General features: G+C 38.7%; 1 protein-coding gene across 1 annotated transcript in view; it reads left to right on the forward strand.

Annotated features, from left to right (window-relative positions):
* LOC146866941 (importin-9-like) overlaps nt 1–26,872 on the forward strand; it is a 196,108-nt gene that overhangs the window by 67,176 nt on the left and 102,060 nt on the right. The window contains exons 3-4 of the mRNA XM_085614697.1: nt 9,154–9,240; nt 11,129–11,330. Of these exons, the coding sequence (XP_085470823.1) occupies nt 9,154–9,240; nt 11,129–11,330 (289 nt within the window). The remainder of the gene's footprint in view (nt 1–9,153; nt 9,241–11,128; nt 11,331–26,872) is intronic.

Consider the following 26,872-nt stretch of genomic DNA (forward strand, 5'->3'; position numbering starts at 1 on the left):
ATTTTCAGCCAAAACAGGGCGGGCCTAGATCTTATGAAGTCCTCTGTGTTTGGGAGATTCAGTTCCCTGTGGCAAACATAAGTTGGAGCTGAGATGACCCCCCCCCCCCCAATACCTTCCTACAAAATCTATTCTGTTCGGTCTGTATGGCAGTACAATTCGAGTATCCCCACACCTCTGCACCATATGTTCCTGTTGGAAAACATTGGGTTTTGTAGATTTGTAACAATGGTATTATTACCTCTGCGTGTTTGGGTTGGCGGAGGCTAGTTATGGAATTGATAGCTTTGCCCATTGTATTCCTCCCACTGGCAACATGAGGCTGCCAAGATCCGGAATCGGAAAACAGCAAGCCTAAGTAGGGGAAAGTACTAGTGCTTTTTAAAACCTTATTCCCTGACATAATATGACAGATTTTATGCTTTTTAGGGCCACATGACATTATATAGGATTTATTAAAATTGGTGCATAGGCCAAGATCAGCCATATATAAAACAAAACCTGTTATTAGAATGCGTAATGCATTGGGTGTGCGGCCCATACGGACCGCATCATCCGCGTAAAGAAGTGCGGGAAGTAATTTTCCATTAATATTCGGGACATCACTAGTCAATTTGCACAAAGAGTTACTTAATTCATTTATATACAAGATAAAAAGCAGGGGGGCCAAGACACAGCCTTGTTTCACCCCTCTGCCAATTATAATGTCCCCTGAGACTTCACCATCATTATTTATTCGAACACGGGCTTTCAAGTCACTATGTAGGTGAGCCAAAAAATAAACAAGTGACTCATCTAACCCATAATTTAACAAAACTGACCATAAGCGGGAGCGGTTAACAAAACCAAAAGCGGAACTTAAGTCCATAAACCCCAAATACAATGGGGATTTTTTGGCAATGGTGTATTTGGCCAATATTAAATTCAGGTTTAAACATTGCTCAATAGTCCCCACGTTGCTTCTAAAGCCTAGCTGGCACGGGTGTAAAATCATATTTTCCTCTGCCCAGGTCCTGATCTTATTGAAAATGACCCTTCCTAAGATCTTCAAGGTATTCTCTATTAAAGATATGGGCCGATAACAGCCAGGATCTAGTCTGTCGCCTTTCTTAAAAATTGGCACGATAATGCTATTTGACCAGGTTGCTGGGGCTGGGGTGTTAGATAAGTTATTAAAAATATTGCACAATAAAGGTGACCAAAATTCAGGCTCTGATTTAATTTGGTCGATGGATAATCCATCGGGACCAGGTGCTTTATTGCTCGCGCTTTGAGAGATAGCATCTTCCACCTCCGTTATTGAGATATTAAGGGCCATAGAGGGGTAGGAGGTTTCCGTTAATAGGTGCGGTGCAGCATAAATGCTTGAAAAATGCTTCACCCACAAATCCCCTGATATATTGCAGTTTATGGGGGTAATGTTGGATCCAATTGATCTTAAATTCTTAACCTCGCCCCAGAAACCGGCAACATCTCTCAGTGCCGCCGTGCGTACAAGGGATTCCCAATGATCCTTTAATATCACTTCTGTTCTTATTTTTACAGTGTGCTTATAGCTTGACCTCAGTCTCCTCACCAAGAACTGGTCCCGTGGTTCAGCTATAAGGGCCGCCCGTAATTCACGGTTTGCTTTAGAGCACAAAGTGTCGAACCACCTGGGGTTTTTATTATTATTATTATTATTGGCCGAAGGTTTGGAAATCTCCTTTTTGATGGCCATACACAACCCTGTAAAAGCCTCGATAATGTCATGTCCAGAATTATCACTAGATAAACAGACAGACACTAACGAAGGGTGCATTTTAATTGTGCGGGCTAAGACCCCCTTGTTGTCTATCCCCTTCCAAATTACCCTAAGTTTGTCCGTTGACGCCACCAAGTTTTTTGCCCCAATTTCTCTGTTTCCCCGGTTTTTGGATGGATTTAAAACTGCACAGAATAGGGTTGTGGTCACTATATATAGTGCTAACAACCTCAGCCTCTAATAGACAATCCCCAAACAGGGAAGATATAAATACATAATCTATTGTAGTTGAACTCCCACGCCCAACATAAGTGGCCACAGGTCCTTTATTTGCGGTAATATTTACCTTCTCCATGATATTAACTAAGTCTCGTGTGGCTAAATAATTAAGCAATTTTTCCCCTCTTTTACAGGAAGGGGTTCGGGGATAAATGTGTGCGTTAAAATCACCTCCTACACAGATGCCATCAAGTTTATCATGCTTTTGTCCATCGACAATTCCATCAATAAAATCAAACAATCTTATCAAATTTGTGTTTGGATGTGTTGTGAAGTCATTATTATAAAAATTAATTAAGCATAATTTAAACCCGTTAGTGTAAATTAAGGCCTGAAAATTCATATCATTGGTCTTCAAGGGTTCAATTTTAGCTCCTGCAGTAATCTTAACCCAGATAGATAAACCCCCACTAGGTCGTCCCATAGCCAAAACGGGTACAATTTGATTGTAACAGCTATACCCCTCATGAAGCATAGAACTAGTACACCAAGTTCCTTGGAACATTAAAATATCAAAGTTAGTAACCCAATCTATCCAGTCCCTAAATTTCATTTTCGCATTTAAACCGGCAATGTTGCAACTCAAAATTGTTAATTTGTCAGACAATATAGGGGTGGCGGTGGCATGAGCAGTTATTTTAGGATCAAGTGACAGAATTACCTCAATTTCACCGTTGGACACCTCTATAGGGAGGCCAGTTATCAATTCTTCCACAGAGTCAGTTACATTCAAGTAATCACTGTCTGCTGTAGCTGGAGGGATAGCTGATGATCAGTCCTGGGTCTCAAGCTCAGATAATACACTGTATCTATTATACAGTAGAAAATATGGTAGGGCTGGGCTAAATAATCTCTGAGGGGGCCTATAGAAGTAACTCAACGGTAGTAGAGTTACAACAGTAGAGGGACTGGGGTAGATATTATTGCTATTGAGTATAAAATTTGCTGTTGAGGGGTGCCTGAAATTAATTACAATGCAGTCTCCATTAATATTCTTAAATAAGGGACCAACCCAACTCACTCGACGGACTGTAGGATTTCCCTCAAAATATTTGTCCCAACCCCTTTATGTTTAGTCAACCAGTCGATACACTTGTTGTTGAACTGGACCCAGGACTCACCTTGTCCCCCCTTAAGCAATGGTACACCTGCTAAGATCAAGACATAAGGGCAGGCATCAGGGGGCAAGTGAAGGGCTGTCCCTGGTTGTTTTGTAGACCTAGTATCAACGGATTTACCCTTGTCTGAACCCATATTAGTTTGTTTCCCCGACTTTATGGTGGCTGAACTAGGTCCCCTCTTTGATGTACCGGCAGCCGCACTAGCGGGGCACGGCGGTCCAGCTTCTACAGCTGGAGTATGCTGCGATGGTGTTGCAGGTCGGCTTTTTCCTGCTAAGGCATCCCTAGGTGCAGTGTTATTTACCAGTGTACTACTGTTAATGATTGGCCCGTCTCCCAAGATGACCTTACTAGCGGCCTCCATATCTTTCAGTAGTCGTTCTCCCCTCAGCAGATCTAGGCTAATCACCCCTTTCCTTTTTACATCTTCCTTTTTTACCTGGTTTTCCAATCTATCAAGTCTTTTAAAAATTGTATTAAACTATTTGATCATTTGACTTTCCATTTGTTTAAAAATTGTGTCGACTATAGTCTCAATAAAATTTCCGTTTAACTTTTTTTGAGTAACGCTTTCAATTATGGGCTCAGTCTGTGTACAGGCAGAGTTATGTCCTTCTTTATGGGGGATTATAACTGTATCCCCCCTCAACCAGTTGCAAAGACTCATTACTATCCATTCCATCCATGCCGCCCCCTGATAATTGTTTCCCTCTGGTCCACATACTCTGGGGTGTGGGTTGATTCTTGTTGCGTAGGGGTTGTTTCCTTTTATTTATTGTTTGTTTCGAGGGACCCCTTTTCCTCTTATCTCCGACAGTCTTATTACTCGAGGTCGGGGGAGGGTTAACGGTTAGAATGACAGGATCTTGTTGTGAGTCAATGATAATAGTTGAACTGCTACCCCCAAATTGAGCTACCATGGGGTTGGCCGGTGGGTTAACCGACAAGGTAGATTTCGTGACTGTGACCGCAGGGTAAAGCGGCACAGCATTATTTGGGCAGTCTTGCTGGAGCTCTAAATGTGAAGTCATAAGACCCAATGACATCCTCCTCTCGGTATTGGCAATTTCAGTGCTAACCAAATTGAAAGCATTTTCCAGCATACTCTCAAAGGAGGGTGGGAGGACAGAAGGGCCCTCAGAGGCCTGTGTGATGGCACTGGTGTTTCGTTTCCCCATAATGCTTTTTTGGGCTCACCTTAACAGCAGCTTAGAGGGGTGCCCGAGCTTAGCCCGGCTGGTCCCGCACGCATCGCAGGGGAAACGCCGGTGCCTTTCTGCGCCTCCGGCGATGTCGACGGTGGGCGGGACTTGCGGAGGATTGTGGGGGCTTTAGTCCCCCCGCACTGCGGCCGCGGCTCGAAGTGCGGCGGCGGGAGGGACCTGGCAACCAAGCGACAGCACTCCCCAAAAGCAAGCTCCCGCCGGTCAATCCCCCAATGCGGCAAAGCAGAGCGAAGAGAGGCCTCTGACACAGGCCACAAAAGTAAGTAAATAAGTGGCAAAGTACCCGCAGGGCAGACCTCTTTGTAGCAAGAAAAAGCTCCGTAGACCACTCTGGACCGCTCTGGGGTGCTCCGCTGGGTCAGGTGCCCCTCTCCTCCGGACTCAGCTCGTCTCGTACTCAACGCCCCGCTCACCGCTCCGGTAGTGTCCACAGCAATCCTTTGTTTGTTCCAATCTCCAGTCTCCCCACAGCTCTTAAACATCCGATTGACTCTATATTTTCCTTCCGACTACAACCAACTTCAATATGCGAAGGCGAGGGGAGGTAGGCACTCAGAAGGTTTGGTTAAAAAAAAAAAAAAAAAAACTTTTGGCTTCTGTCCCACATATCTCCTCCCTCAAGAGAACAATCGCTTGGTAGATTAATATTGTAGTCTCTACATACAATAAGTTTGAGTGGCTAGTGAGCAAATTCGCTCGAGATAGTATTCAATACTGTAGGATCATCACCATTGCATCCAAATATTGTACTCGTTAGTTTCTTCCCCGCCCCATATTGGCATTCAGTGATTGCGCAATGACAACATTTATCTGAACATGATCGCTTAAACTGCAGCCCCCCTCCTTTGGCCAGGATCACCACACCCCGTACCTTGGCCCCCTGTGTCATCTCACTTACCACCCTAAATCTCAGTGTATTTAAAATCTGTAGTTGTGACCCATCTATATGTGTCTCCTGGATGCAAATGATATTAGCACCCAGCGACTGTAACCCAACCGCAACATTGTCTTTTCTTCACATCATTTAGGCCACATATATTGATGGATGCCGCTCTCAATACCCCCATACACTTTTATGGTGCTGGCCTATGACTGATACCCTATCTCCATTAAACCTTGCCACACTTCCAAAAATCTCTATCCTTTTACTACAAAGTACTGCACAAATGTCTGACATCTAAGAAACAATGCAAACTTAACTATGTTCCTCTCGTCCCCTAAGTATCGCCCCCTCTACCCCCCACACCAAAAATCAGGCAACCAGGCTTAAACATGAGCCCGTGTGAGCACGTCTGTGCCACCCATCCTCTCCCTTTACCTCCTCCCCCTTTGAATGTGGCTTGCCAGATACTCGTATCCCGAGGAACCACTGTTCATAAGCCTGAAATCCTTGCTTACAATAGATATTTTTACTATTTACCCCCAATATTCCCTGTTGCAATATCGTCCAAAAGTTTCTGTCATTGAACTTCAGAAGTGGAACTGAAATTCTGGCATTTGTATATCTCCTTCAACCTGGCTGGATTTTGTAAGAAAACCAAGGCCCCTGCAGATTGAAATGGGGTCATTAATTGCCTGGGCCGTAATCTCCTTTCGACCGTACGTAGCATGTGCAAAGTCAGGCTTAGTAAAAAAGGAAAAACCTTCAAACCTCCTTTTGACATTGGGTCCAGCTAGATCATACACGGCTTGACGAAGCAAAAAGTCGGCAAAATAAATCAATTTGGCACTCGGTAGAGATTTTCTCCGGAGGAATGCCTTGATGGTGAAATAGGGAATCTGTGAGCACATTGAACTTCCTTGTCCCAATCTCCTGTAGAAAGCTCTGGTAGGGGGCCTCTCAGCATATTTACTACGAACTTTCTTACATTGTTGCCCTCACAGTTCTCCGGGCCCCCTAACAGCCTTAGAGTACTGCGCCGCTGCTGGTTCTCATAGTCCTCGAGCTTCCACATCACATCCTTTTATAGTACTGTCCTGCAATGAGGCCTGCGCCTTCAACATTACCACTGTGCTTTCCAGCATTTCCAATGCGTTACTCCACCATATTCAGTCACTCAGCAATGTCCGAGCAGATCTTTCAAACTTTCTGTACGGAGCCTTGGAGTTTTAGTGGCTAGCCGTGCCTGTCGATTGTCGGTTTTAACAGCATCCTGAAAGGCTCGCAGGGACTGCAAGATCAGAGCCAGTGAGGACTCGGCGGGGTTTACTCGCTTCATATGATCTGAGATCCCATTGGAATTCACCGCCGTTTGCATCTCACCTTCATCTATCCCCTCGGGGGGGGGGAGCATTTGTGTTGCTAAATAGTCCCACCCTACTTCCTCCACCATCTTGTGCTCCCCTGGGATCTTCCGTTTGTTTTTTTTTCTTTGTGGTTGTGGCGATCTCTGAAGGGCTGGTATTATCTGAGGAGGAGCCCCACACCATCCTCCTCACTACTGATAGATAGGCTAATGTCTGAAACCTCTGACTCTTCTGTCAGTGAGATTAATTTTTCCCCGGTACATCTGGGGTCAAACAGCCAACTTCCATATTTGGCCTCACTTCCTCCAAGAGAGTGTAGCCCAGTCTTGCTAGCCACAGCTGTTACTCTGCTTTCCTGTTCGCTATTAGTTATGCCAGACATACCCGCATCCATCATCCGGGGTCGAGTGCCCTCCACTAAGACGTCTTCCCTCGGACTAATATGTACGGCATGTACATGTGCCTCTATGATGGTGTTCTCACAATTTTCCTGCCAGGGAGTCATGTTTCCCCCGTCCGGGACGTCTGACCTTTTACTTTGTCCAGTGGGTGTTTGCACTGCAGATGTTATTGCTTGGTCAGTTTCTGATATATGGTCGCTTCAAGCCCTGTCCATATCCTCATTGCCATTGTTAATGCTGGAATCCTTTTGCATCTCAATTTGGGTGACCCATTCCCCACCCAAAGCTTTGGGTGAGAAGATGTTTAAGATGGATGGTTGCGATTTCCCTACATCAGTAGGTGGTTTAGCTCGCCGTAGATTTGTTTTTCCTGGAAGTTCAATTTTGTGATGTTCGATTTTTCCCTGTTTGTCGCGTTTATTTAGCCGTAGCTCCCCCTTTTTGAGATCTATTTTCAAATCAGAGCCCTCACGCCGCAACTGTACGGCAGTAGTGGTCGTTCGCTGCTTTTACCCTTCCTTGAGCAGCCATTGCAACGGTCTTGGTGTTGGGCTCGTGCTCTGTTTCTAGCAGTGCTCCAGCCGATAGCGTGTTAGTTTCCTGGCAGCCACCGTAGGCGTGCCCGGAACCTGCTAACACTGTTAGCAGAAGCCGTGTTAGGGCCTCCCAGTACCCCCCGCAGAAGTTCCCTTGAGCCTCGCAGGCATATCCTCGCTGTCAGACTTGATGGAATGTCGGAGAAATCCACCGAAGAACACCGCGACAGTCGTGGACTTCACTGCAGCTCCAGCGCATACTCGTAGCCACCAGCCGGGATATTTACACCGCCAAGGGGGAGAGAGGTAAGGTGGCTTCTACTCAGACGCCGTCTTGCTGCTGCTATTTTAAAGAGCACTCCACTTTTATTTGTCAAGCATTTTCATACTGATAAGAATGAGTTTAGTTCACAGATCAGTAGAAGGCTGATCAAGAGAAGATCTGGTTTGTTTAAGGGGCGGAATAGTCTCCGCAGCAAAGATGCCTAGTATTACTGTAGTGACATCAGTAGTGAAGTTTAAGTCAAATATTTTTGTATAAAGTTTTGTATTTGAAGCCAAGCAAGAGTTTTTAAACATGGATTAACAAACATTCCTGATCCTTTTGGATGACGGTGCTTTTAGTGAACTAAGGTGCAAGTTAGAGGGGATGTGTACCCTATACGTGGGCTGAATTCTTTTTGTACATGGAGCAATATTCTAGTCTATTAAAGCAAGCAAAAGAGGTTTTTCTCCAGAATACGTTGTGAGTTCTTGTATTTGAAGGTTCTCTCATATGTGATAAGGAACAAAATGGAGGCTTAGTGAAATAAATTATCTATGATCACGCAGTTTGGTCAAGCAGGGAAACTTGGATTCATTCCAAATTCTCCAGTTTCACACTGTGCAATTCTGTCTAGATAGACAATCTTTTTCTGGGATCAGAGGTTAATGCTTTATCCTTAATTCTTGGAGGATTTGAGTAGAGTGTGCGTGATCTGCGGAATCCACATTTTATTTTTGATAGTTTTGCATAGGACCATCCTTGCCGAAGGATATGAGAGTTTGCTAGTGACCGGGTATTGCCAGTTCCACATTTATAGCATGCACTGTTTTTGAGGTGGCATTCTGGCATGCGCTTTAAAGCAAGTCTTCCATTGCAAATTTTGGGGAACCCTAAAGTGGTTCATACTACTGAAATCAATAGGATCTGTGGAACTCCGTTAAGGGGGCGGGGGGCAGAGAGAAGGATGTATGGGGGCAGGAGGGCTTATGTGCAATCTGCTTCTACAAATGTGTGTGATGTTAGTAACCATTCCTGTAACGTTGAGGTTTTTAGACTTTACACACATGGTTTATTTTCCTGTCTTTATAAACAATGCACTTTTCCCTCTGCCTGGTATCTGGTGTGGGTACTACATATCGTCATGAATGTAAACTGAACTTATCCGTTTGAGGGCCCATTGCTGGTTGGATTTCTCAGCTGCTTGTATCATTGCCTTCTCGTTAAGGACTGTGGTAAATTTTCAGGGCTCTATGTAACAAACTTTTACATTACCAAATTAAAGAAAAACGAAATACTGCATGTTTGAAGCTTAAATCTGATGATTGTCTTTCCAGCTTGCATCGGTTGTTCTGAAACAGTATGTGGAAACTCACTGGTGCTCCCAGTCGGAAAAATTTAGATCACCGGAGACCACTGAAAGGGTATGTATTTGGATTGCCATTAACCATTACACACTTCTTGGTGTACTAGGTTAGATCTTAAGGTTTCCCACTAGCTTAAATGTTAGGGTTTTCTGATAACGAGTATCTAACCTGTGTGCCTTGACTGACCTATGATAAAGGTAATTGTATATTTCTGGTTCTCCTATTTTCCTAACTCTGGGTGGACAAAATGGTATATTGTGAAACTGCTTGTGTGCCCTGCATCCTGCTTCTTGAACCAAACTCTCTGCCACCAACAAAGCATCCAAAAATAATTAGTTGCAGTGAGCATGCTGTTTTTAATTACTTGCATGCAGGGAATTACTGCCTTGTCTGAGAATGATCACAGCCCGGGGTTTGCAAGCATATTTGTAAGTTTGTGCGAGTAGAGTATGACCTTAAGTGTTGTAGTCGAAGAGTGTCTCAGGGGATGATCTAAATTTAAGTGACACAGTAACAAACTATGTAGGTCTTACTAAAGGTATGAGGTGTACAGATTCTCAGTTATGTTTACTGTTAAAAATTGGGTTTTTGTTTGGCAGAGGTATGCATCCTGTCCAAGCAGGTACCACAATCCTAAACAGGTTAAGTCAGATACACACCCTAAATTAACCTGTACTCACCCTCTGGTAGCTTGGCACAGAGCTGTCAGGCTTCTCTTCAGAGACAGAGTGTAAAGTATTTGAGAAACCATTCAAACAGTGGAAACACATCACAAAAAGATACCACACCTGGTTAGAAAACTATAGCTTAATTTAAAGAACAAAACAAGACCAAAAGGACAAAAGTCCAGTAAGTATAACCGCAGTTATGAATTTTTAAAGAATAAACTGAATTGCAGTGATTAAAAACATAAATCATGAAAAAGGGCTATCTGGTTGCGCTACACTGAGTCAAATCCAAAAGTTCAGGCCAACCACGATGGAGTGCTGGTCAGATACAGGGACCAGCCTTGGCCCGCTGTAATGTACCATGTTTGTGTCCACCATGAGGACCAGAGTATGCAGTGTGATACTTAGGATAAAGGCGGGTGATGCGTCAGAACTAGGGTCGATGCACTGCGCAGTTGGGGCTGCGTTGCAGTGGGACCTCACAGTGGTGGTGATGCGTTGCTGTCAATCCTTGCAGTAGTGGGGATGCGTCATCGTCAAGGGAGATGCACCGGTTCCGAACCGCACACATCTTCGATGCGTGCTTTTTTGCTGGAGCAGCAGTTTATACCTACTTCCAAGGGCCCAGGACTGGGTTGGCACCACTTGGGATCAATAATCACAATCTTTGGAAGGGTGATCCCTTAAAGTCCCTACATTTACCTGAGCTCAACCCCCAGGTAGCTATGATGCAGAGCAGTTTGAGAAAATGTGTATTTATTCAGTACTAAAGTAATAATTTGCAGTGGAAATGCAAATCAATGAAAATCCCAAAATGAATTGGAAAAACAGAGTAAAATGTCATCAACAGAATGGCACCAAATTGTCAAAAATCCTATTAGGGTAACCCAGATACCACACAGTGGTAGTAGTAATCAATGGTTGCAGTAGAACAGGACATGGGCGCAGTTTGACACTGACCGCGTTGAAGTGATTAGGTCATGCTGGTCAAACATTTTACCCTCTTACTCTAATCCTTTAAGTCCCAGTCCACCACAGAAGTACACTTCTAAAGGCCCACAGGACCTCAGGGGAGGCACTTAAAAATTCACAGAGTAGGCCAACAGGAGGGCCCAGTCCTGGTCGGCTTGCCACTTGTCAGGTCGGTGTCTGCAGGAAAAGGTCTCTTGTAGCTTTTTTAAATTAGTTTTTCCTGCAGCGATTACTTTATTCCATGTGCCCTAGTTCATTCTATTTTTTTAGGTATGCCTCAAACTGTACTGCTTTTGATCTTGCAGGCGAAAATGGTCATCAGGCAGCTGCTTCCCAACGGGCTGAGGGAGTCAATCAGCAAGGTGCGCTCCAGCGTGGCCTATGCGGTATCTGCGATAGCGCACTGGGACTGGCCTGAGGCCTGGCCTCAGCTTTTCAACTTGCTGATGGAGATGCAAGTCAGTGGAGATCGGAATGCAGTGCATGGAGCCATGAGGGTTTTGACTGGTGAGTCCCATGAGTGCCTAAGACCTAGCTGTACAGGCTTCTATAAAGCAATGGATGAAAGGGGGGGGGGGTGGCCTTATTGAGCCAGCCATATATTGTAGCCCTGGCACAGTAAATGGAAGCAAGCACTTACTGGCAAAAACTCTCTCTATCTCTATCTCTATTAGAGATATCTCTAGCTCTATTAGAGATATCTCTAGCTCTATTAGAGATATCTCTATCTCTATTAGAGATGTCTCTATCTCTATCTCTATTAGAGATGTCTCTATCTCTATTAGAGATGTCTCTCTATCTCTATTAGAGATATCTCTATCTCTATTAGAGATATCTCTATCTCTATTAGAGATATCTCTATCTCTATTAGAGATGTCTCTATCTCTATTAGAGATGTCTCTATCTCTATTAGAGATGTCTCTATCTCTATTAGAGATGTCTCTATCTCTATTAGAGATGTCTCTATCTCTATTAGAGATGTCTCTATCTCTATTAGAGATGTCTCTATCTCTATTAGAGATCTCTATTTCTATTAGAGATATCTCTATCTCTATCTCTATTAGAGATCTCTATCTCTCTCTATTAGAGATGTCTCTCTATCTCTATTAGAGATGTCTCTCTATCTCTATTAGAGATGTCTCTCTATCTCTATTAGAGATGTCTCTATCTCTATTAGAGATGTCTCTATCTCTATTAGAGATGTCTCTATCTCTATTAGAGATGTCTCTATCTCTATTAGAGATGTCTCTATCTCTATTAGAGATATCTCTATCTATTAGAGATGTCTCTATCTCTATCTCTATTAAAGATATCTCTCTCTATTAGAGATATCTCTATTAGAGATATCTCTATTAGAGATATCTCTATCTCTATTAGAGATATCTCTATCTCTATTAGAGATATCTCTATCTCTATTAGAGATGTCTCTATCTCTATCTCTATTAGAGATATCTCTATCTATTAGAGATGTCTCTATCTCTATCTCTATTAGAGATGTCTCTCTCTATCTCTATTAGAGATGTCTCTATCTCTATTAGAGATATCTCTATTAGAGATATCTCTATCTCTATTAGAGATGTCTCTATCTCTATTAGAGTTGTCTCGATCTCTATCTCTATTAGAGATATCTCTATCTATTAGAGATGTCTATCTCTATTAGAGATATCTCTATCTCTATTAGAGATATCTCTATCTCTATTAGAGATATCTCTATCTCTATTAGAGATATCTCTATCTCTATCTCTATTAGAGATGTCTCTATCTATCTCTATTAGAGATATCTCTATCTCTATTAGAGATGTCTCTATCTCTATTAGAGATATCTCTATTAGAGATATCTCTATTAGAGATATCTCTATTAGAGATATCTCTATTAGAGATGTCTCTATCTCTGTTAGAGATGTCTCTATCTCTATCTCTATTAGATATCTCTATTAGAGATCTCTATCTCTATTAGAGATCTCTATCTCTATTAGAGATCTCTCTATCTCTATTAGAGATCTCTCTATCTCTATTAGAGATCTCTATCTCTATTAGAGATCTCTATTAGAGCTATCTCTATCTCTATTAGAGCTATCTCTATCAGAGATATCTCTATCTATTAGAGATATCTCTATTTCTATTAGAGATATCTCTATCTCAATCTCTATTAGAGATCTCTATCTCTATTAGAGATGTCTATCTCTATCAGAGATGTCAATCTCTATCAGAGATGTCTCTATCTCTATCTCTAATAGCGATATCTCTATCTCTAATAGAGATATCTCTATCTGTCTCTAATAGAGATATCTATCTCTATTAGAGATAGATATATCTCTAATTGAGATAGAGATAGAGATATCTCTATTAGAGATAGAGATATCTCTATTAGAGATAGAGATATCTCTATTAGAGATAGAGATATCTCTATTAGAGATAGAGATATCTCTATTAGAGATAGAGATATCTCTATTAGAGATAGAGATATCTCTATTAGAGATAGAGATATCTCTATTAGAGATAGAGACATCTCTAATAGAGATAGAGACATCTCTAATAGAGATAGAGACATCTCTGATAGAGATAGAGACATCTCTAATAGAGATATCTCTATCGGTCTCTAATAGAGATATCTCTATCTCTATTAGAGATGTCTCTATCTCTATTAGAGATGTCTCTATCTCTATTAGAGATGTCTCTATCTCTATTAGAGACGTCTCTATCTCTATTAGAGACGTCTCTATCTCTATTAGAGACGTCTCTATCTCTATTAGAGACGTCTCTATCTCTATTAGAGACGTCTCTATCTCTATTTCTATTAGAGCTGTCTCTATCTCTATTAGAGATGTCTCTATCTCTATTAGAGATGTCTCTATCTCTATTAGAGATGTCTCTATTAGAGATGTATCTATCTCTATTAGAGATCTCTAGCTCTATTAGAGATCTCTCTATTAGAGATATCTCTATCTCTATCTCTAATAGAGATCTCGATCACTATCTCTATCTCTCTCGATAAATATAGATAGATCTATCTCTATTAGAGATCTCTATCTCTATCTCGATAAATATAGATAGATCTATCTCGATAAATATAGATAGATCTATCTCTCTCTCTATTAGAGATGTCTCTCTCTCTATTAGAGATATCTTTATCTCTATCTCTATTAGAGATATCTTTATCTCTATCTCTATTATAGATCTCTATCTCGATAAATATAGATAGATCTATCTCTATCTCGATAGATTAGAGACATCTCTATCTCTATTAGAGACATCTCTATCTCTATTAGAGATCTCTATCTCTATTAGAGATGTCTCTATCTCTATTAGAGATCTCTATTAGAGATGTCTCTATCTCTATTAGAGATGTCTCTATCTCTATTAGAGATGTCTCTATCTCTATTAGAGATGTCTCTATCTCTATTAGAGATGTCTCTATCTCTATTAGAGATGTCTCTATCTCTATTAGAGATGTCTCTATCTCTATTAGAGATGTCTCTATCTCTATTCGAGATGTCTCTATCTCTATTCGAGATGTCTCTATCTCTATTAGAGATGTCTCTATCTCTATTAGAGATGTCTCTATCTCTGTTAGAGATCTCTATCTCTAATAGAGATATCTCGATCTCTATCTCTAATAGAGATATCTCGATCACTATCTCTATCTCTCTCTATCTCGATAGAGATAGATCTATCTATCTCTCTCGATAAATATAGATAGATCTATCTCGATAAATATAGATAGATCTATCTCTCTCTATTAGAGATATCTTTATCTCTATTAGAGATATCTTTATCTCTATCTCTATTAGAGATAGAGATATCTCTAATAGAGATAGAGATAAAGATAACTCTAATAGAGAGAGAGACATCTCTAATAGAGAGAGAGATAGATCTATCTATATTTATCGAGATAGAGATAGATAGATCTATCTATATTTATCGAGATAGAGATAGAGATAGATCTATCTCTATCTCGATAAATATAGATAGATCTATCTCTATCTCGATAAATATAGATAGAGATAGATCTATCTATATTTATCGAGATAGAGATAGATCTATCTCGATAAATATAGATAGATCTATCTCTATCTCTATCTCTATCTCAATAAATATAGATAGATCTAACTCTATCTCTGTCTCTATCTCGATAAATATAGATAGATCTATCTCTGTCTATCTCGATAAATATAGATAGATCTATCTCTATTAGAGCTAGATCTATCTCTATCTCGATAAATATAGATAGATCTATCTCTATCTCGATAAATATAGATAGATCTATCTCTATCTCGATAAATATAGATAGATCTATCTCTATCTCGATAAATATAGATAGATCTATCTCTATCTCTATTAGAGATATCTCCATCTCTATTAGAGATATCTCTCTATCTCTATTAGAGATGTCTCTATCTCTATTAGATATCTCTATCTCTATTAGAGATGTCTCTATCTCTATTAGATATCTCTATCTCTATTAGAGATGTCTATCTCTATTAGAGATGTCTCTATCTCTATTAGAGATGTCTCTATCTCTATTAGAGATGTCTCTATCTCTATTAGAGATGTCTATCTCTATTAGAGATGTCTCTATCTCTATTAGAGATGTCTCTATCTCTATTAGAGATCTCTATCTCTATTAGAGATGTCTCTATCTCTATTAGAGATGTCTCTATCTCTATTAGAGATGTCTCTATCTCTATTAGAGATGTCTCTATCTCTATTAGAGATATCTTGATCTCTATCTCTCTCTATCTCGATAAATATAGATAGATCTATCTCTATAAATATAGATAGATCTATCTATATTTATAGAGATAGATCTATCTATATTTATAGACATAGATCTATCTATATTTATCGAGATAGAGAGAGATAGAGATCAAGATATCTCTAATAGAGATAGACATCTCTAATAGAGATCTATCTATATTTATCGAGATAGAGAGAGATAGAGATCAAGATATCTCTAATAGAGACAGAGATATCTCTAATAGAGATAGAGATATCTCTAATAGAGATAGAGATATCTCTAATAGAGATAGAGATATCTAATAGAGATAGAGATATCTCTAATAGAGATATCTCTAATAGAGATAGAGATATCTCTAATAGAGATAGATATATCTCTAATAGAGAGAGATATATCTCTAATAGAGAGAGAGACATCTCTAATAGAGAGAGAGACATCTCTAATAGAGATAGAGACATCTCTAATAGAGATAGAGATCTATCTATATTTATCGAGATAGATCTATCTCTATCTCTATTAGAGATGTCTCTATCTCTATTAGAGATGTCTCTATCTCTATTAGAGATGTCTCTGTCTCTATTAGAGATCTCGATCTCTATCTCTATTAGAGATCTCTATCTCTATTAGAGATGTCTCTATCTCTATTAGAGATGTCTCTATCTCTATTAGAGATATCTTGATCTCTATCTCTCTCTATCTCGATAAATATAGATAGATCTCTATCTCTATTAGAGATGTCTCTGTCTCTATTAGAGATGTCTATCTCTATTAGAGATGTCTCTATCTCTATTAGAGATATATCTATCTCTATTAGAGATCTCTATCTCTAGTAGAGATGTCTCTATCTCTAGTAGAGATGTCTCTATCTCTAGTAGAGATGTCTCTATCTCTATTAGAGATGTCTCTATCTCTATTTGAGATATCTCTATCTCTATTTGAGATATCTCTATTTCTATTAGAGATATCTCTATTTCTATTAGATATCTCTATCTCTGTTAGAGATGTCTCTATCTCTGTTAGAGATGTCTCTATCTCTGTTAGAGATGTCTCTATCTCTGTTAGAGATGTCTCTATCTCGGTTAGAGATGTCTCTATCTCTGTTAGAGATGTCTCTATCTCTGTTAGAGATGTCTCTATCTCTATCTCTATTAAAGATCTCTATCTCTATCTCTATTAAAGATCTCTATCTCTATTAGAGATATCTCTATTTCTATTAGAGATATCTCTATCTCAATCTCTATTAGAGATCTCTATCTCTATCTCTATCTCTATCAGAGATGTCTATCTCTATCAGAGATGTCTATCTCTATTAGAGATGTCTCTATCTCTAATAGAGATATCTCTATCGGTCTCTAATAGAGATATCTCTATCTCTATTAGAGATATCTCTATCTCTATTAGAGATATCTCTATCTCTATCTCTATTAGAGATGTCTCTATAATAATAATAATAATACAGAATTTTATAAAGCGCGAACAGTTACCTCTCCAGGAGGTGTCCCGGCGCTGAACGCAAGCAGAAAAAACAAATACCGAAGTGCAAAACAGTTAATTAACGAGGTTGGGAGAAAAGCCAGGTTTTCAGCATTGATTTAAAACACGATTCAGAGGGGGCCTGTTGGAGCTCCGGGGGGAGTGAGTTCCAAAGACTTGCTACATTGGCAGAGAACGTTCTGCCGCCCAGCCGGGCCCTTCTTATTCGCGGGACTGCAAGCTGGGTCCGGAGGTTGGAGCGAAGAGAGCGGGCCTGCGTGTATCTTGGCAGGCGGTCCCTCAAGTAAGTAGGACATGAGCCAAACAAGGATCTGAAAGCTAACGTAAGAGCCTTGAATTTAATCCTGTGTGCCACAGGTAGCCAGTGAAGTGATCGAAGATGCGGAGAGATGGAATGCTTGAATGGAATATGCATTAACAGTCTCGCAGCCGCATTCTGGACCACTTGCAAGCGTTGAATTAAGTATTTGGGCAATCCCAGGAACAGGCCATTCGCGTAATCCAATCTAGATGTGACTGTCGCATGGATTACCATTTTCCTGCAATGTGTCGGCAAAAGTCGCAGGATTTTGCGAAGATTCCTAAGTTTACCCAAGCAACAGCCCATCTGCTGTTGGGTGTGGGAAACAAAGGACAGATTGTTGTCCCATCGCACTCCCAGATTTTTTGCCGAGGGGCTGGGAGAGGGGGGGGAGCCCATTGCTGCCGGCCACCAGAGCTCAGAGGGGGGCGGGGCGCCTGTGCCAAAATGCAGCACTTCCGTTTTGTCCACATTAAGTTTCAATTTATTAGTGTTCATCCAGCGCGCCACATCCTGGAGGCAGCCTTTAAAATTTGACAAGGCTGCCTCAGACCCCTCTGCGTATGGATACACAAGCTGAGTATCATCGGCATAAGATACTGCCTTGATCTCCCAGTTAGAGATCAGTGTGAAGAGTGGGGCCATATAGATATTAAATAGAAGTGGACTAAGCGCCGAGCCCTGAGGTACGCCACAACCTAACTGCTTAGGTGTAGAAGAAACAGTCCCCAAGGCGACCTTCTGGGTTCGCTGGGACAGGTAGGAGTGTAACCAGGCCAGCGCTTGATCCTGTATGCCCACTTCCGACAGTCTCATCAACAACCTTGTGTGATCAACGGTGTCGAAAGCCGCCGAAAGATCCAGGAGCACCAGCAAAGCTGAGTCTCCCGAATCTAACGACCATCTTATTGATTCTGCCACCTCGATCAGAGCTGTCTCGGTGCTAAAACCTGGTCTAAAACCTGACTGAGTCTCGTGCAGAATCTTGTTGTCCTCTATGTATTTACTGAGTTGCCGCTGGACAACTTTCTCCAGCATCTTGCCCGGGGCAGCCAGAAGGGAGATAGGGCGTAGGTTGGTGAGATCCGTAGGATCTCCATTAGGCTTTTTCTTTAAGGGGAGGAGGGTAGCATGTTTCCATATGTCTGGGAAGACCCCCGATGAGATGGATGTATTCCAGACGTGTTGTAAGGACGGGGCCACAAAATCCGCCATTGTGCACCACAGTTTGGGAGGGCAGGGGTCATCCGGCGAGCCTGACTTGCAACACCTTAATTCATGTAAAACCGCGGGCAGAGTTACAGGTTGAAAACAGGTCAGCGGACCGCTTATCAGCAGTTTAGCAGATTATTCTGTTTTCTCTGTTGCTACCTCTGGGCCAAATGAATCATAAATGCTCTTAATCTTCTGGTCAAAGAAATCCGAGATTTTATTACAGATAGTGACCGAAGGCGGTATCTCCCTTTCAATGCATCTAGGCTTGAAGAAGGACTGAACCACCTTGAAGACTTCCTTGCTGGAGTGTTCTGCCTGTTCAATTGACGCAGCAAAAAATTGTTTCTTTGCCTTTCGGACAGCCTTCTGAAATTTATGGGAGGCCATCTTATAATGAGTTCTCTCCAGAGTCCCATAATTTACCCTCAACCGCCTCTCCAAACGTTTACATTTAGCCTTCTCCGTTCTAAGATCCTGTGAGAACCATGGAGCAGAGGGGGAGTCCCTTTTGGACAGCGCGCGTTTAGCTGGAGCAATGGATGAAATCATATTTTCAATCCAGTAATGAAGCCGCTGCGCGTCAGAATTAGCGTTCCGAGTTAACGTGGGCATGTTTTGCACCAGGACTGGGCCCATAGCGGACGGGACAAGCTTCGACCATTGTCTTTTCATGAAAACTCGTTTGCTTGGCGTTGGTCTGTCAGCTGCCAAATTTATTGAAAAAGGTAAAAGCCGATGGTCAGACCAAAGTAGTGGCAGAGGATCTTCCAGCAACACCCCTTCAATGTTCGAAAGGATGAGATCGAGTGTGTGACCCGCCCTGTGTGTGGGTCCCTTATTAATTAGGCTCAGATTTGCGGCCATCAGGGTGGCCCTTAATATCTCTGCTTGGGCACAGTCTGTTCTGTCCATATGGATGTTGAAATCCCCCACTCTATCTCTATCTCTATTAGAGATGTCACTATCTCTATTAGAGATGTCACTATCTCTATTAGAGATGTCACTATCTCTATTAGAGATGTCACTATCTCTATTAGAGATGTCACTATCTCTATTAGAGATGTCACTATCTCTATTAGAGATGTCACTATCTCTATTAGAGATGTCTCTATTAGAGATGTATCTATCTCTATTAGAGATCTCTAGCTCTATTAGAGATCTATAGCTCTATTAGAGATAGATCTATCTCTATTAGAGATAGATCTATCTCTATTAGAGATAGATCTATCTCTATTAGAGATGTCTCTATCTCTATTAGAGATGTCTCTATCTCTATTAGAGATGTCTCTATCTCTATTAGAGATGTCTCTATCTCTAATAGAGATGTCTCTATCTCTAATAGAGATATCTCTATCGGTCTCTAATAGAGATATCTGTCTCTATTAGAGATATCTCTATCTCTATCTCTATTAGATATCTCTATCTCTATTTCTATTAGAGATGTCTCTCTATCTCTATTAGAGATGTCTCTCTATCTCTATTAGAGATGTCTCTCTATCTCTATTAGAGATGTCTCTATCTCTATTAGAGACGTCTCTATCTCTATTAGAGACGTCTCTATCTCTATTAGAGATATCTCTATTTCTATTAGAGATATCTCTATCTCTATTAGAGATCTCTATCTCTATTAGAGATCTCTATCTCTATTAGAGATCTCTATCTCTATTAGAGATAGCTCTATCTCTATCTCTATTAGAGATCTCTATCTCTATCTCATTAGAGATGTCTCTATCTCTATTAGAGATGTCTCTATCTCTATTAGAGATGTCTCTATCTCTATTAGAGACGTCTCTATCTCTATTAGAGACGTCTCTATCTCTATTAGAGACATCTCTATCTCTATTAGAGATATCTCTATTTCTATTAGAGATATCTCTATTTCTATTAGAGATATCTCTATCTCTATCTCTATTAGAGATATCTCTATCTTTATTTCTATTAGAGATATGTCTCTATCTCTATTAGAGACATCTCTATCTCTATTAGAGCTATCTCATCTCTATTAGCGATCTCTATCTCTATTAGAGATCTCTATCTCTATCTCCATTAGAGATATCTCTATCTCTATTAGAGATGTCTCTATCTCTATTAGAGATGTCTCTATCTCTATTAGAGATGTCCCTATCTCTATTAGAGATGTTTCTATCTCTATTAGAGATATCTTGATCTCTATCTCTCTCTATCTTGATAAATATAGATAGATCTCTATCTCTATTAGAGATGTCTATCTCTATTAGAGATGTCTCTATCTCTATTAGAGATGTCTCTGTCTCTATTAGAGGTATCTCTATCTCTGTCTCTATTAGAGATATCTCTATCTCTATTAGAGATATCCCTATCTCTATCTCTATTAGAGATATCTCTATCTCTATTAGAGATATCTCTATTTCTATTGGAGATATCTCTATGTCTATCTCTATTAGAGATGTCTATCTCTATTAGAGATGTCTATCTCTATTAGAGATGTCTATCTCTGTTAGAGATGTCTCTATCTCTGTTAGAGATCTCTATCTCTGTTAGAGATCTCTATCTCTATTAGCGATCTCTATCTCTATTAGCGATCTCTATCTCTATTAGAGATCTCTATCTCTATTAGAGATCTCTATCTCTATTAGAGATCTCTATCTCTATTAGAGCTATCTCTATCTCTATTAGAGCTATCTCTATTTCTATTAGAGCTATCTCTATCTCTTAAAGATATCTCTATTTCTATTAGAGATATCTCTATTTCTATTAGAGATATCTCTATTTCTATTAGATATCTCTATCTCTATTAGAGATCTCTATCTCTGTTAGAGATGTCTCTATCTGTTAGAGATGTCTCTATCTCTGTTAGAGATCTCTATCTCTATTAGAGATATCCCTATCTCTATCTCTATTAGAGATATCTCTATCTCTATTAGAGATATCTCTATCTCTATTAGAGATATCTCTATTTCTATTGGAGATGTCTCTATCTCTATCTCTATTAGAGATGTCTATCTCTATTAGAGATGTCTATCTCTGTTTGAGATGTCTCTATCTCTGTTAGAGATGTCTCTATCTCTATTAGAGATCTCTATCTCTATTAGAGATCTCTATCTCTATTAGAGATATCTCTATCTCTATTAGAGCTATCTATCTCTATTAGAGCTATCTCTATTTCTATTAGAGCTATCTCTATCTCTTTTAAAGATATCTCTATCTCTATTAGAGATCTCTATCTCTATCTCTGTTAGAGATGTCTCTATCTCTGTTAGAGATGTCTCTATCTCTATCTCTATTAGAGATCTCTATCTCTATTAGAGATCTCTATCTCTATTAGAGATCTCTCTATCTCTATTAGAGATCTCTCTATCTCTATTAGAGATCTCTCTATCTCTATTAGAGATCTCTCTATCTCTATTAGAGATCTCTATCTCTATTAGAGATCTCTATCTCTATTAGAGATCTCTATCTCTATTAGAGATCTCTATCTCTATTAGAGCTATCTCTATCTCTATTAGAGCTATCTCTATCTCTATTAGAGATATCTCTATTTCTATTAGAGATATCTCTATCTCAATCTCTATTAGAGATGTCTATCTCTATCAGAGATGTCTCTATCTCTATCTCTAATAGCGATATCTCTATCTCTAATAGAGATATCTCTATCTGTCTCTAATAGAGATATCTATCTCTATTAGAGATAGAGATATCTCTAATTGAGATAGAGATAGAGATATCTCTATTAGAGATAGAGATATCTCTATTAGAGATAGAGATATCTCTATTAGAGATAGAGATATCTCTATTAGAGATAGAGATATCTCTATTAGAGATAGAGACATCTCTAATAGAGATAGACATCTCTGATAGAGATAGAGACATCTCTAATAGAGATATCTCTATCGGTCTCTAATAGAGATATCTCTATCTCTATTAGAGATATCTCTATCTCTATTAGAGATGTCTCTATCTCTATTAGAGATGTCTCTATCTCTATTAGAGATGTCACTATCTCTATTAGAGATGTCTCTATCTCTATTAGAGACGTCTCTATCTCTATTAGAGACGTCTCTATCTCTATTAGAGATATCTCTATCTCTATTTCTATTAGAGCTATCTCTATCTCTATTAGAGATGTCTCTATCTCTATTAGAGATGTCTCTATCTCTATTAGAGATGTCTCTATTAGAGATGTATCTATCTCTATTAGAGATCTCTAGCTCTATTAGAGATCTCTCTATTAGAGATATCTCTATCTCTATCTCTAATAGAGATATCTCGATCACTATCTCTATCTCTCTCTATCTCGATAAATATAGATAGATCTATCTCTATTAGAGATCTCTATCTCTATAAATATAGATAGATCTATCTCGATAAATATAGATAGATCTATCTCTCTCTCTATTAGAGATGTCTCTCTCTCTATTAGAGATATCTTTATCTCTATCTCTATTAGAGATATCTTTATCTCTATCTCTATTAGAGATATCTCTATCTCTATTATAGATCTCTATCTCGATAAATATAGATAGATCTATCTCTATCTCTATCTCGATAAATATAGATAGATCTATCTCTATCTCGATAAATATAGATAGATCTATCTCTATCTCTATCTCAATAAATATAGATAGATCTAACTCTATCTCTGTCTCTATCTCGATAAATATAGATAGATCTAACTCTATCTCTAGCTCGATAAATATAGATAGATCTATCTCTGTCTATCTCGATAAATATAGATATCTCTATTAGAGCTAGATCTATCTCTATCTCGATAAATATAGATAGATCTATCTCTATCTCGATAAATATAGATAGATCTATCTCTATCTCGATAAATATAGATAGATCTATCTCTATCTCGATAAATATAGATAGATCTATCTCTATCTCGATAAATATAGATAGATCTATCTCTATCTCTATTAGAGATATCTCCATCTCTATTAGAGATATCTCTCTATCTCTATTAGAGCTGTCTCTATCTCTATTAGAGATATCTCTATCTCTATTAGAGATGTCTATCTCTATTAGAGATGTCTCTATCTCTATTAGAGATGTCTATCTCTATTAGAGATGTCTATCTCTGTTTGAGATGTCTCTATCTCTGTTAGAGATGTCTCTATCTCTATTAGAGATCTCTATCTCTATTAGAGATCTCTATCTCTATTAGAGATATCTCTATCTCTATTAGAGCTATCTATCTCTATTAGAGCTATCTCTATCTCTTTTAAAGATATCTCTATCTCTATTAGAGATCTCTATCTCTGTTAGAGATGTCTCTATCTCTGTTAGAGATGTCTCTATCTCTATCTCTATTAGAGATCTCTATCTCTATTAGAGATCTCTATCTCTATTAGAGATCTCTCTATCTCTATTAGAGATCTCTCTATCTCTATTAGAGATCTCTCTATCTCTATTAGAGCTATCTCTATCTCTATTAGAGCTATCTCTATCTCTATTAGAGATATCTCTATCTCTATTAGAGATATCTCTATTTCTATTAGAGATATCTCTATCTCAATCTCTATTAGAGATGTCTATCTCTATTAGAGATGTCTATCTCTATCAGAGATGTCTCTATCTCTAATAGCGATATCTCTATCTCTAATAGAGATATCTCTATCTGTCTCTAATAGAGATATCTATCTCTATTAGAGATAGAGATATCTCTAATTGAGATAGAGATAGAGATATCTCTATTAGAGATAGAGATATCTCTATTAGAGATAGAGATATCTCTATTAGAGATAGAGATATCTCTATTAGAGATAGAGACATCTCTAATAGAGATAGACATCTCTGATAGAGATAGAGACATCTCTAATAGAGATATCTCTATCGGTCTCTAATAGAGATATCTCTATCTCTATTAGAGATATCTCTATCTCTATTAGAGATATCTCTATCTCTATTAGAGATGTCTCTATCTCTATTAGAGATGTCACTATCTCTATTAGAGATGTCTCTATCTCTATTAGAGACGTCTCTATCTCTATTAGAGACGTCTCTATCTCTATTAGAGATATCTCTATCTCTATTTCTATTAGAGCTATCTCTATCTCTATTAGAGATGTCTCTATCTCTATTAGAGATGTCTCTATCTCTATTAGAGATGTCTCTATTAGAGATGTATCTATCTCTATTAGAGATCTCTAGCTCTATTAGAGATCTCTCTATTAGAGATATCTCTATCTCTATCTCTAATAGAGATATCTCGATCACTATCTCTATCTCTCTCTATCTCGATAAATATAGATAGATCTATCTCTATTAGAGATCTCTATCTCTATAAATATAGATAGATCTATCTCGATAAATATAGATAGATCTATCTCTCTCTCTATTAGAGATGTCTCTCTCTCTATTAGAGATATCTTTATCTCTATCTCTATTAGAGATATCTTTATCTCTATCTCTATTAGAGATATCTCTATCTCTATTATAGATCTCTATCTCGATAAATATAGATAGATCTATCTATATTTATCGAGATAGAGATAGATCTATCTCTATCTCGATCTCGATAAATATAGATAGATCTATCTCTATCTCGATAAATATAGATAGATCTATCTCTATCTCTATCTCAATAAATATAGATAGATCTAACTCTATCTCTGTCTCTATCTCGATAAATATAGATAGATCTAACTCTATCTCTAGCTCGATAAATATAGATAGATCTATCTCTGTCTATCTCGATAAATATAGATATCTCTATTAGAGCTAGATCTATCTCTATCTCGATAAATATAGATAGATCTATCTCTATCTCGATAAATATAGATAGATCTATCTCTATCTCGATAAATATAGATAGATCTATCTCTATCTCGATAAATATAGATAGATCTATCTCTATCTCGATAAATATAGATAGATCTATCTCTATCTCTATTAGAGATATCTCCATCTCTATTAGAGATGTCTCTATCTCTATTAGAGATCTCTATCTCTATTAGAGATGTCTATCTCTATTAGAGATGTCTCTATCTCTATTAGAGATGTCTCTATCTCTATTAGAGATGTCTCTATCTCTATTAGAGATGTCTCTATCTCTATTAGAGATGTCTATATCTCTATTAGAGATGTCTCTATCTATTAGAGATGTCTCTATCTATTAGAGATGTCTCTCTCTATTAGAGATGTCTCTATCTCTATTAGAGATATCTCTCTATCTCTATTAGAGATCTCTATCTCTATTAGAGATGTCTATATCTCTATTAGAGATGTATATCTCTATTAGAGATGTCTCTATCTATTAGAGATGTCTCTATCTCTATTAGAGATGTCTCTATCTCTATTAGAGATGTCTCTATCTCTATTAGAGATATCTCTCTATCTCTATTAGAGATCTCTATCTCTATTAGAGATGTCTCTATCTCTATTAGCGATCTCTATCTCTATTAGCGATCTCTCTCTATTAGCGATCTCTATCTCTATTAGAGATCTCTATCTCTATTAGAGCTATCTATCACTATTAGAGCTATCTCTATTTCTATTAGAGCTATCTCTATCTCTTTTAAAGATATCTCTATTTCTATTAGAGATATCTCTATTTCTATTAGAGATCTCTAGCTCTATTAGAGATCTCTATCTCTATTAGAGATATCTCTATCTCTATTAGAGATGTCTCTATCTCTATTAGAGATGTCTCTATCTCTATTAGAGATGTCTCTATCTCTATTAGAGATGTCTCTATCTCTATTAGAGATGTCTCTATCTCTATTAGAGATGTCTATCTCTATTAGAGATGTCTCTATCTCTAATAGAGATGTCTATCTCTAATAGAGATATCTCTCTCTATCTCTAATAGAGATATCTCTATCTCTAATAGAGATATCTCTATCGGTCTCTAATAGAGATATCTGTCTCTATTAGAGATATCTCTATCTCTATTAGATATCTCTATCTCTATTTCTATTAGAGATGTCTCTATCTCTATTAGAGATGTCTCTCTATCTCTATTAGAGATGTCTCTCTATCTCTATTAGAGATGTCTCTATCTCTATTAGAGACGTCTCTATCTCTATTAGAGACATCTCTATCTCTATTAGAGATATCTCTATTTCTATTAGAGATATCTCTATCTCTATTAGAGATCTCTATCTCTATTAGAGATAGCTCCATCTCTATCTCTATTAGAGATCTCTATCTCTATCTCATTAGAGATATCTCTATCTCTATTAGAGATGTCTCTATCTCTATTAGAGATGTCTCTATCTCTATTAGAGACGTCTCTATCTCTATTAGAGACGTCTCTATCTCTATTAGAGACGTCTCTATCTCTATTAGAGACATCTCTATCTCTATTAGAGATATCTC

Source organism: Triturus cristatus, chromosome 1_2 (assembly GCF_964204655.1).
Source record: "Triturus cristatus chromosome 1_2, aTriCri1.1, whole genome shotgun sequence".
Lineage (NCBI taxonomy): Eukaryota > Metazoa > Chordata > Amphibia > Caudata > Salamandridae > Triturus > Triturus cristatus.